Consider the following 12,616-nt stretch of genomic DNA (forward strand, 5'->3'; position numbering starts at 1 on the left):
AAGACATGAGTGACTCTTCAAAGCAGGGCCTGTTTGCAGGTCCACTTCTCAAACAGTGAGTTAACAATGGAAGAGTACGTGAGTGATGAGCAAAAAGGCTGGCTGTCTCTCCCATCCATACTACCTGCCCCTCCCATCACCCAGCCTCTGCCGCTGCCACTCTCAACACTGCTGGACCAAGTACCACAGGAGGTAGCATTCCATGAGCGGGTGCTCTCCACAGGACCGGGAGGCCTTATGCCATTTAATGCTAAGAATTGAAGTAATTGGCTTTTTATTAGCCTTTTTCAGAGGGGGAAGGGCCCAAGGCTTAGAGAAGCTATGCAGTCCCCTTGGGTCACAGTTTAAAAGGAAGTTCTGGTTCCTAAGGTCTTCCTGATTTAAACATCAGGGAATCCTGAGCTAGGACACAGGAGGATGATTTAAAAAAGATGTCTGGCTCTCCTTTTTCAGAGCTCTCTCAGGCTGGCTCTTGCTCTTTAGCAGTGCCCTGTGCTCCCACCATTTCTGTCCCACTCTCAGTTCTGTGCTCCCACTATTTCTGTCCCACTCTCAGGTCTGTGCTCCCACCATTGCTGTCCCACTCTCAGGTCTGTGCTCCCACCATTGCTGTCCCACTCTCAGGTCTGTGCTCCCACCATTGTTGCCCCACTCTCAGGTCTGTGCTCCCACCATTGCTGTCCCACTCTCAGGTCTGTGCTCCCACCATTGCTGCCCCACCCTCAGGTCTGTGCTCCCACCATTGCTGTCCCACTCTCAGGTCTGTGCTCCCACCATTGCTGTCCCACTCTCAGGTCTGTGCTCCCACCATTTCTGTCCCACTCTCAGTTCTGTGTTCCCACCATTGTTGCCCCACTCTCAGATCTGTGCTCCCACCATTGCTGCCCCACTCTCAGGTCTGTGCTCCCACCATTGCTGCCCCAGTCTCAGGTCTGTGCTCCCACCATTGCTGCCCCACTCTCAGGTCTGTGCTCCCACCATTGCTGCCCCACTCTCAGGTCTGTGCTCCCACCATTGCTGCCCCACCCTCAGGTCTGTGCTCCCACCATTGCTGCCCCACCCTCAGGTCTGTGCTCCCACCATTGCTGTCCCACTCTCAGGTCTGTGCTCCCACCATTGCTGTCCCGCTCTCAGGTCTGTGCTTCCACCATTTCTGTCCCACTCTCAGTTCTGTGTTCCCACCATTGTTGCCCCACTCTCAGGTCTGTGCTCCCACCATTGCTGCCCCACTCTCAGGTCTGTGCTCCCACCATTGCTGCCCCAGTCTCAGGTCTGTGCTCCCACCATTGCTGCCCCACTCTCAGGTCTTTGCTCCCACCATTGCTGTCCCACTCTCAGGTCTGTGCTCCCACCATTGCTGTCCCACTCTCAGGTCTGTGCTCCCACCATTGCTGTCCCACTCTCAGGTCTGTGCTCCCACCATTTCTGTCCCACTCTCAGTTCTGTGTTCCCACCATTGTTGCCCCACTCTCAGATCTGTGCTCCCACCATTGCTGCCCCACTCTCAGGTCTGTGCTCCCACCATTGCTGCCCCAGTCTCAGGTCTGTGCTCCCACCATTGCTGCCCCACTCTCAGGTCTGTGCTCCCACCATTGTTGCCCCACTCTCAGGTCTGTGCTCCCACCATTGCTGCCCCACCCTCAGGTCTGTGCTCCCACCATTGCTGCCCCACCCTCAGGTCTGTGCTCCCACCATTGCTGTCCCACTCTCAGGTCTGTGCTCCCACCATTGCTGTCCCGCTCTCAGGTCTGTGCTCCCACCATTGCTGTCCCACTCTCAGGTCTGTGCTCCCACCATTGTTGCCCCACTCTCAGGTCTGTGCTCCCACCATTGCTGCCCCACTCTCAGGTCTGTGCTCCCACCATTGCTGCCCCAGTCTCAGGTCTGTGCTCCCACCATTTCTGCCCCACTCTCAGATCTTTGCTCCCACCATTGCTGTCCCACTCTCGGGCAGGCTCTTGCTCCCCAGCATGGAGTGTTGGCTGATGACAGCTCACATTGGCACAGCCGAGTCCCCACCTGGAACTGAGCACGGAAGAAGGGAGATGCCATACTCAGGTTATATCCCTGCTTTGGGATGGGCCACAGTGCAAGCACCAGTGTGTCCTGCCTGATATTTTTTGGCAACTTTAAAATGCTGTGGCAACTGCAGCAGCTTTTCCTTGTCACCAGTTAGAGCTGCAATGGCACCAATGTCTTGGGCATCCCTCCACCTGCTCAATTCTGCCTTCCTCCTTTTCCTTACCTGTACATTTGATCTTTTCTATGTTTCAGCAGTACTAGAGATAGAGTGCACAGACTCTCAGGCCAGGAAAGTACTCTATACCTAAGTTCTATTTCTAGCCTTCTTTTTAGTTTATCCTGACACGGAGTCTCATTAAATTATCCAGACTGTCTCGATGTGAGGACATCCCACTGGGACTCTATGTAAGACAAATATAGGAGATGGGGAAATAGAATGATTCAGAGGATCTTAGAAACTTACAAGAAGAACATTGTAACAGGTGGATCAGGGCCCAGGGGTATCTGCTCAAACTATTGCACTAACCAAGGACAGACAATACAAGTAGTAAACATTGAACCCCTATTTTGATCTAGTCAATGGACAGGACATTACCCACAGTTATGTGGAGATCGGTGACTAAATCTGACATGAACTCTGGTACCCCATATTTAACAACCTCCCCTTGGTGGGGAGCCCTGGTGGCACTCAAAGAAAGAATAAGCAGGCTACCAAGATGAGACTTGATAGCCTATGACCGTATAGTAAGGGAGGAGGTCCTCCTCAGACATAGACCTAGGGGAGGTGAATAGGGTAGGGGTGGGATGGAGGGAGGAGCGGGTGGATACAAGTGATGGGATAACAATTGAATTGTAATCTGAATAAATTAATTTTAAAAATTATCCAGACTGTCTCACAGTGTAGAAGAGGTGCTGGATGGGCACTTCCTAGTCACCTTGCATCCAGGAAGTGGGTGGGCCTGTCTCTGTTGCCCTCCCCACCCTGGTGCAATCTTTGTCCCAATTTATGGCTGCCCTCACTCCTCTCTCCTCTCAAGAAGCTCTGTCTTCCCTCCTGTCTATTCTGCAAACCTTACTTTCAGCAAAGGGACTGAAGAATTGAACCACACAAAGGCAACCAAATAATGTTTTACCATGTGAAATTTAAAAAAACTAGTACTTAATTTAAGCCGGAGGAAGAAGATATACAGCAAGAATCTAAATTACTGCTCACACAAATATTTGAGCACCTGCTGTAGCCATTAGTGATTATAATCTGGATGGACGAGAGACGATTTTAGGTTGAAGATGGTTTCTTGGCTGTATGTTACAGACCCCACTGGTGATGCGACTGACCTCTGGGACCATCGCTCTCCTCTGTATCCAGGTCCTCTGAGGGTCCTTTGCTTTTGCTCAGACCCTGAGAAGCTGCTGACGCTACAGCAGGAGTAGGCATCTCTGGGCAGCTCTCTCTAATACCCCAGGACTAAGGAGACATCTAGGGTCCTTTAGTTTCATATTCATTTCTCCAGAAAAAAAAAAAAGCCACCCATACCTCTTCTGTTCATGTTAAAGGTACACTAAAAACCTTCAAGATACCAGGAAATGGTCTGGAAGGGGCAGCAGCCTTCACTTGAGGCTGCCCTTGGCGTTCAGCAAAGGGGTGGCCAGGGCGTTCTGCAGGATTCAACATAAGAAGAGCAAGGAGAGGATCATCACGGGTCTTCACAGCAGGTATGCGCTCTGAATGTCTCTCTGTCTCTGTCTGTCTGTCTCTGTCTCTGTCTTTGTCTGTTTGTCTGTCTCTGTCTCTGTCTCTCTCTGTGTGTGTGTGTGTGTGTGTGTGTGTGTGTGTGTGTGATTAACTAGAGATGGAAGATAGAAAATACAGCTTCTAATCTTCTCCTGTCTCAAATGTAAGAATCACAGATCATCTAGTGGTTCCGAGGAGGCAGCCATATTGTAACAAGTAAGACACTAGGGATTCAAGGACCAAAAATTCTGCTTCCCTACTGTTGTCTTGGTGGGAACTCCTACATAAGTTGTATATCTTTTCATTAAACTTTAGCTAAAAGGATCGTGGTGGGGAGTTTAATTTTACACCAGACTATTCAATATGATTAATAAAATACACAAAATTACTCACTAGTAATTCATAAAGGTAGTATCAAGCCTCCCCTTGGTGATATAAATGTGTTTTTAGAAAATTGGTGAACACATGTTCATTGACAAAAAATGTAAGAAATTTAATAATTAGGTGAGAGTTCTTATTAGACTCATTACATTCTAGGAAGCATAGTGGCAGAAGAACATTCACGTATGGTGCGGAAAAGGGTTAAGATGGACCCAAAGACTCGCAGATCACTTACCTGGAAATGTTGCCGCAGATGACTGAGCATGGCTGAGTGTTGTGCAAGTATCGGATGGCCTTGGACAGTCCTATCAACACACTGATTCGAATGTGCCAGGAAAGTGGGGCTGTATTATTCTAAAACAAACAAACAAACAAACAAACAAACAAGAGGACTTGGTTTGGCTGTATTTTCTTAGGGCAAATTACCTATATATCCACTATGAAGACCTGTGCTACCACAATAGGCAGAGCTGTAGATGGCACGGTGAAGTGAGAGGTGAATCAGCAGTTTACTACAGCCTAGTTTTAATTCCAAATGGGTTTTCCTCTATGGTTCTATAGGGTAGTGATTCTCAGCCTGTGGGCTGCAACCTCTTAGAGTTTGCATATCAAATATAATGCCTATCCGATGTTTATAATTCTCAGCAATAGCAAAATTACAGTTATGAAGTAGCATCAAAAACGCTGAACTGTATTAAAAGGTCAAAGTGTTTGGAAGGAAGGTTGAGAACCACTGGTCCAGGGAAATACCCAACAATTTTTAATATTAGTTTAATCAAGCTGTGGCCAGTGGGCTGACAACACAGCTCATCAGTAGAGTCCTTACTTAGTATGCATAAGACACTGGGATTGATTACCCAGCCCTGTGCCACCTAAATATCACATGCCAAGGGAGATTAAGAGTAGTTGGTATAAACTCACTGTACAAATTTGGTGATATTAAACAGAACCTTGTAACTCTAGTGCAGGAAACATTCTAAGAGTAAGAAATCAATTTCCTGAGATGGTCCTCTGCTTCCCCTGGGCAACCATTCCCAAATGCTCTCCCCCACCCCATCCCCCATCCCCCACACTCCCCATCCCTCCCCCATCCCCCCAAGCTCCCCACCCCCTTCCCATCTCCCCACGCTCCCCACCCCCTCTCCATCCCCCCACACTCCTCACCCCCGTGTGTGTGTGTGTGTGTGTGTGTGTGTGTGTGTGTGTGTGTGCTCACACCTCGCCTCTCAGTTCCCTCCAGTATTATCAGCCCCCCCTCCTTTCTCCTGGGCTTTAGTGGGCCAAAGGTAGCCGGGACTTACTGCACACTGCAATCTGTCGAAAAGTGTCCCGTTGCTCATATATGGATAAACCAGACAAAGTTTCTCAGTCTCGGTGAAATATGCTGCCAACTCTAGTATGTGCGGATGACGGAACCTTGAAACAGAAGGTTTAAACCATCAGATTCTTCACTCAACCAGAGGATGGACCACACTCTGATTCCAAGGGGTGGGAAGCAGTTCTGAAGTAACTAAATTTGGCCAGAAGACAAGTCATTTCATTGGGAGTTCTCATCTCATGGACTAAGGCCCAGAAACAAATAAAAAAAACAAAGCAAGCTGAACATGAGAAGCCATTTCTCTGTGCTTCCCGGCTGCGGTCTCAGTGGGAGAAATACACACACACACATACACACACATGACTTCCTACCATGACCAGCTGAACTCTCAAATCATGAGTCAAAACAAACCCTCAGTTCCTTAAGTCATTTTTCTAAGGTGTCTTGTCACAGCAGCAACTAAAGTACTAACACACCGGGAAACCACAAACTGTGAAATTATTGAATACTGTGAGTTCAGTTTAATATTCTGAATACCTACTATGTTTTGGGCATGTTTGAGAACGTTAAAATCAGTGAAGCTGTAAAAAAAAAAATTCTACTTATAAAGGTCTATTATTTGCTTCTTTTATAGCAAATTTCCCACAAACGCAAATATACTCTCATATATATATATATATACATACACACGTGTGTAGTTGATACAATCACAGTAAAAATATCGACACAAAATTTGAAAAAATGTAGACAAGTTGTTTCTATAGTTCATATAAAAATATTTGTGTGATCCCAGAGAATGGGATAAAACATTTTCCAGTTATACATCTAACAGAGAATTAATATCTAAAATACATAATGAACTCAAAAACTAAGCTCTAAGAAAACAAATAACCCAGTTTAAAAATGTTCTGGAATGAAACAGAGAGATCTCTCAAAAAGAACTACAAATAGCTAGAAAGTACCTCAAAATTGCCCAACATCCCTAGCCACCAGGGAACTGCAAGGTAAAACTACTTTAAGATTACATCTCACTCCAATCAGAGCGCTCTCCACCAAGGATACAAGTAACAGCAAATGCTGGCGTGGATGTTGGGGGGAGGGGAATGCTTATACAATGCTGGCAGGCATATAACCTAGAACAGCTATATTGGAAATCAGTCTGGGGGTCAATCCAGAAAAAAAAAACCCTGAGACTGGTACTACCATATGACACAGTTTATCACCCTCAATATCTGTACACCCAAGTTCACTGCAATTTTATTCACAATAGCTAGAAAGTTGAATCAGCCCAGATGTCCATCATCTGATGAATGGATAACAAAAATGTGGTACTTTGCATAACGGCATATTAGTCAACTATTATGGAAGACGAAACTGTGAATTATTCAGGTTAAGGGGATGAAGCTGGAGACGATCACGCTGAGTGAAGTAACCAAGACGCAGACAAACGAATGTCACATATTTTCTCTCATTCCTGGATGCTAGCTTTGAATCTTCAGGCATGTTTATTCTATTTGGAATCCCAAAGATGTCAGAAATTTAGTAAAATGCCACAAAGGGGGGAGGGAGGGGAGACTCTCCAGGAGAACAGACAGAGTGCAGTGGTATAAAGGGTTAAAGTGGGACAAATTTAACAGGAAGGGGTAACTTTGGATGAGGGATGGAAGGGCAGGACGGAGGGAACACTTGGAGAGCTAACTAACACTGAAGGCCTTTCCAAAAATGTCATATGGAAATCTACTAGTATAGAAGCTTCCCGAAAGATACACATACACACAGCTAAGAGGAGTTCTAGCTGGGTAGTGGTGGCACACACATTTAATCAGCCCTTAGGCAGAGGTAGATCTCTCTACAGAAGGAGTTCTAGGACAGCCAGTGTCACATAGAGAAACCCTGTCCTAAAAAAACAACCAACCAACCAACCAACCAACCAACCAACCAACCAAGCGAACAACAACAACAAAAAAACCATACCAAACAAAAAGAGTTTTAATGGATTAAAAAAAGAAAAATACTCAAAGTTCAGTGGGTAGACAGAGAGGGCGGGCCCGGGGGGAGTGGATACAACCAAAAGACTTGTATGAAGTCTCAAAGAGTTAAAATATTATTTTTTATATGATCATGTACCGTGGTAAAATAGGACTATCCTTGAGATTCACGAATGGCAGAGAATGCACAAAGTGACCAATAATATACCAATAATGACCAATGACAAATAATTAAATAATAATATACATTATCAGAGAGAAGGTTAAAAAAAAGTTATATGACCATGGCAACAGATTCAGGAAAAGCATTTATCAACATTCAAAGCCCTTTAAGATAAAACTCTCAATGAATTACGGAGATAATGCACCTCAATATAATAAATGCTATACACGATAAACTCACAGCTAATGTCGTAACTCATCATGGCCAGCACGTTATCCTTAAGGAGTTAGAACAAGATGTAGGGGCCTATACTCACTTTTGTGCAGCACAGTGCTGTAAATCTTAGCTAAAGCAACTAGGCAAGAAAAAGAAAGAAAGGCATCTGAGCTGAAAAAGAGAAAGTTAAATTGTCTCAGTTTGCTTATTACATGATCTCATATGTGAAAAGCCTGAAAGACTCTACCAAAAATAAATAAATAAATGAAAATTAAAAGGCTAGAACTGATAAATTCACTGAATTCTTTCAGTGCAAACTCAACATATAAAATCAATATTATTTTTCTACGTTCACAATGAGCTACCTCAATAAGGAATGAGGAAAATTATCTGTTGCCAAGACATCAGAAAGTATAAAATACTAAGACGTAAATTTAACCATGAAGACACTCTATACACTTAAAACTACACTGATAAGAGAACTAGAGGCACAAGCAAATGGAAAGATACATCTGACATTGTGCACTGCCACATGTGCACTGCCAAAATGCCCAAACTGGCCAAAGGGAGCCACAGATCCGACATGAACCCTACCAAAATTGCAACAACATATTTTCACTATAAAAGAAACCCTAAAACCCATATGAAGCCATGAAAGACTTCAGTCAAAGCAATGTGAAAACGCAGAGCCCTGACTTAAATCAACACCACAATGCTGTAGTAATCAATTCAGTATGAACTGGCAGAAAGCAGCCACACGGATTGGTGGCACAGAATAGAGGTTCCAAAAATAACCCAATCCCTGACTAAGACCCGACTAGGAGGTAAAAAATTCACAAAGGCGAAAGAAAGAAACATCTCTTCAAGGAGCGGTAGTAGGGAAAGAGGCAGGGGAGGAGGGGAGAATGAATCTGGATCTGCCTTAGAGCACATATAAAAAGTGACTTGATTGATGCATCATAAACTTAAATAAAATATCTGACACCATACAGGTACTAAAACAAAATTTCTTCAGCAATGACCTTGCAATGAATTTTTCTTTCTTTTCTTTTCTTTCTTTCTTTCTTTCTTTCTTTTTTTTTTTTTTTAGATGGCACGGCTGTTCCAGCATTCTTGAGTAAAGAAAGATTAGCAATTTAAACCCCTCAACAGAAGGAAGGCACAGCAAGGCACAGAACAGAGCGTGACAGCATGCAGCAGTGTGAGCCATGCGCCATGCTGCCTTTTGCGTGTGAAGGATGAAAGTAAGCAACCAAAATGTGGGTGTGAGGGAGATTTAGCTGGGGCACCTGTCACTGGCTGGCTAGGTGGGTGTCCCCTTCCTCCACACAGTCCCCCAATAAAGGAGGCCCATCTTCAGGCAAGGGTGTACCAGTACAAGCAGCTGTGCTCCCCTGCTAGAACCTCCAAACACGCCATCAAAAACACAAAATGTGTTTGTGCACACATAAAATACCTTCGGAGTATATATTTTAATACAGTTGCCTTTGGGGGGAAAAAACCCAGCTGGGTAGTGGGAGAGAAGACTTTCTAAGTTTACTCGATTGCACATCTCAGATTTTGGGGTGTCTGAATCTTCTTTCATAAGCAAACAGTAAAACTTGAATGTAAAAAACTAATGTTTGGATTGAATGTGTTTCATTGGCTTTTAATCTTAACTGCTAAGAGTCTAGTCCTTGGCCCTGGCTATAAAGGCACAAGATGCAGCACGCTGCTTTCCGCACACTTATCTCTCCACCCTCACCTCACATATAAAAACACCAGGGAAAAAGAACATCCCGCTTGGGAAGGGCAGTGAGCTCCATGGTGCTAGACTCCTTCAACAAGGAAGGCTGAGCAACTGCACTGATGAATTTATATTTAAAAAAAAAAAAAAAAAATGAAGCCATTTAAATGTGTCTCCCAGGACTCCCAGAATCATGAATGAATTCCCAGGAAAATCATATGCACATCAAAAGCCCTTGATTTCTCTGTCTAAAACTCTCTTTCTGAAGGGAGTCACTTTGCTGAAACCGTCTCTCGACTGAAACATCTCCAAGGAAGGAGCGGGGGAAGGAGCGGGGGAGAAACGCGTGTGATTCTAAGCGTTACTGTTCCACCACGTCAGTCACACATGATTTAACCTACTTCCCTGTGACATTTCTTATTTCAATATGTCCATGTGAATCATGGGAGTGCTCTGCTTTAAATTTTATTTTAAGGAGCACGCCAAAGCAGAGGTCAAAAGTGTACCCAATGTTCTAACATCCAGCCCACTCTAATTAAATGCCAGCCACACCAAATACTGTGCTGTAAGATTCAAGAGGAACAAAATACACTCACAGGAGCAAAACTTCCAGCTCTGATAAAAATTTCTTCCAGTGCTTCTTAAACTGCATTTTTTTCTCCTAAATGTCGTACAAGAAAGAAAAAAGAAACGATTTAAGAGATGGCTCTCTCTACTCTTGGGCACTTTTGTCTAGAGAGAGTTTTCCTTTTTGAGATGGAGTCGAGTCCCGCCCTCTACAACCGCGGACCCCCTCCCTGCTCCTGGCCAGAGATCCTTAGCATTCATCAGATTTTCAAAACCAGTCTAACTCCAAAACAGGATTTACAACCATTGCGATTGAATTGAAAGGTTTCCTGCAGTCTGCCAGTGTGCCATGTTGCAAATGTTATACAGAAAATCACCAGATTTACACATTTACATAAATCCAAAATATTATGTAGTCACGGAAAATTCCACAGCAATGGAAACTCCTTACTGATCTCTCTCTCTCTCTCTCTCTCTCTCTCTCTCTCTCTCTCTCTCTCTCTCTCTCTCTCTCTCTCTCTCTCACACACACACACACACACACACACACATCACCCATGTTCCTTGCAAACTTCCACTGTGTTAGCATTTGTGAGTTGGCTCATTTGCATATGTTCATTCAAATTTATTTTTTCATTAATTTTGAAAAGCTGTGCCTACTGTGCAAAGGAAATTGTGAGTTCTTGCTATAAAGTTTCAAGTCTAGACAAGTGGTGCAGGGCTTTAATCTCACTGCTCAGGAGGCAAGTGTGTCTCTAGGAGTTTGAGGCCAGCCTGGGTTTACACAGTAAGACCTTGTCTAAAAAAAAGATAGTAAAAACATCTAGCCAAGATCTAGGCACACAGATATTGAATAAAATTCATAACTTTAACAATGTTGTAGCAAGCACTTGGTCAGTAGACGGCACATACTTGGTGTCTTCCATGCTGTGTCAATATTCATCCATGATTTCAGGTTCCCTGCTTTCACCACCACAATGTTACACTCAGATGCCCCTGGGCCCTAGCTATAAGGTCCTCTTCTGCAACTTGCTAGAAAATGAAGCGTTCAGAACGCTGTCATCATTGGAAACCAAGGGGAATTCTGGGTACTGTTGTCCAAGATTGACTAAAAATAATAAGCCTGACTCACTAATGGTTTCTGCGGAGTACTTCATTGCAGCCTACGTTCCGCCAAGTCTCTATGCAGGAGGAAGAGGCCCCTCCCTGTCTGTGACTCTGCAAACCTTGCGCATGAAGTGGTTTATGAACAAGAGACTTCATGTGGGCTGCGAGCTGCTGAGGAATGCTCACCCAGACCTACCAAACCCAAGGCAGCCATTGTAAGATGGTGTCCAGGTGAGCAAAGGGCAATGGAGTTGAGGCAGCACAGACCTGGTGAAAAATCTTCTGGTTCTTTGAGAAATGCGACTAAAGGCGCTGCCCCAATGTCTCAAATTGCATCTCCTTAGAAAAGTATGTGGTTACTTTATTAAGGGGCTTCAGTTTTCCTAAATTTGCATGATTGTGGCTTCCATCTACCTGTGTGAGTTGGGTAAAAAAGGGTATGGATTTAAACAAAAAGGCAAACCCCCTGCAGTTCCGCTTTCCATCCTTAGAGGGTGCTATACTGCAGGGCAGGACCAGGTACAGCAGGACTTGGTTCTTTTCCTCCTCTAAACCACTCAAAACATCCACCGAGCAGAGCAAGCCCTAAAGACCCCTGTGATAAGGCTCTGGGACACACAAAGAAATAAAAGTTCTCAAGAGAAAGTCAGTGAGTGCCGTGGGAAAAGCAGATGAAATCGCTACAGTGAAATGAAGCAGTAATGATCTAGCTGAGCCAGTCACTGAAGCCATGCTGGATGGAAGGATGCAGAGACAGGGGAAAAGGGAGACCAAGAAGCGAGAGCATGCCATTCCAAAGTCTTCTCTGAAAATTCCAAAAAGGAGTGCACATCTGGCAGCAGCTGTGGAGAGAAGAACGGAGAAACCCTTGGACTAGGTGGCTTTAGGGTTCAGCCATTGAAAGAGTATGCCAATGGAGGGGGTGGGGCAGTGACTCACTGACAGTTAAAAAACTGGCTTCAGTTGGGTCCCAAGGACCAACATTCTAATGTCTTGTTTTTACAATGGATGTCTTCTAATCCAATTTTCTCTAGTAGATGGTTCATCTCAGGCATCTCAGCATGTCTGTATGAGATGACTGATACAAAAGCCAATTTAAGCACATGAAGAATCCACTTAATAAGTACACGAAAGTCTCTGTAACATGTGCGACAATCAGGACTCACTTTAGGTTCCATCCTTTCTGTAGTTTCGAATCTGTCCACCGGTAAGTAGGTTTGGTCCATTTCATCGTATTTTGCCTCACCTTCCCCAGTGACTTTGCTCAGCTTAAGTGATAGTTCTCAACATCAGTTGGGTGTTGGAAATGTTGATTAAAAAATATTGTGTCTCAGCAATGACTAGGATGACACAATAACCCTAAGGGTGAGTAGTGGATCCATACCTTGATGGTACC

At 44.5% G+C, this 12,616-nt stretch overlaps 1 protein-coding gene across 1 annotated transcript in view; it reads right to left on the bottom strand.

Annotated features, from left to right (window-relative positions):
• Irak3 (interleukin 1 receptor associated kinase 3) overlaps positions 1-12,616 on the bottom strand; it is a 57,345-nt gene that overhangs the window by 17,199 nt on the left and 27,530 nt on the right. The window contains exons 6-8 of the mRNA XM_051170400.1: positions 10,143-10,207; positions 5,437-5,551; positions 4,371-4,489 (exon numbers count right to left, since the gene is read on the bottom strand). Of these exons, the coding sequence (XP_051026357.1) occupies positions 4,371-4,489; positions 5,437-5,551; positions 10,143-10,207 (299 nt within the window). The remainder of the gene's footprint in view (positions 1-4,370; positions 4,490-5,436; positions 5,552-10,142; positions 10,208-12,616) is intronic.

The sequence above is a fragment of the Acomys russatus genome, chromosome 28 (assembly GCF_903995435.1).
Source record: "Acomys russatus chromosome 28, mAcoRus1.1, whole genome shotgun sequence".
Classification (NCBI taxonomy): domain Eukaryota; kingdom Metazoa; phylum Chordata; class Mammalia; order Rodentia; family Muridae; genus Acomys; species Acomys russatus.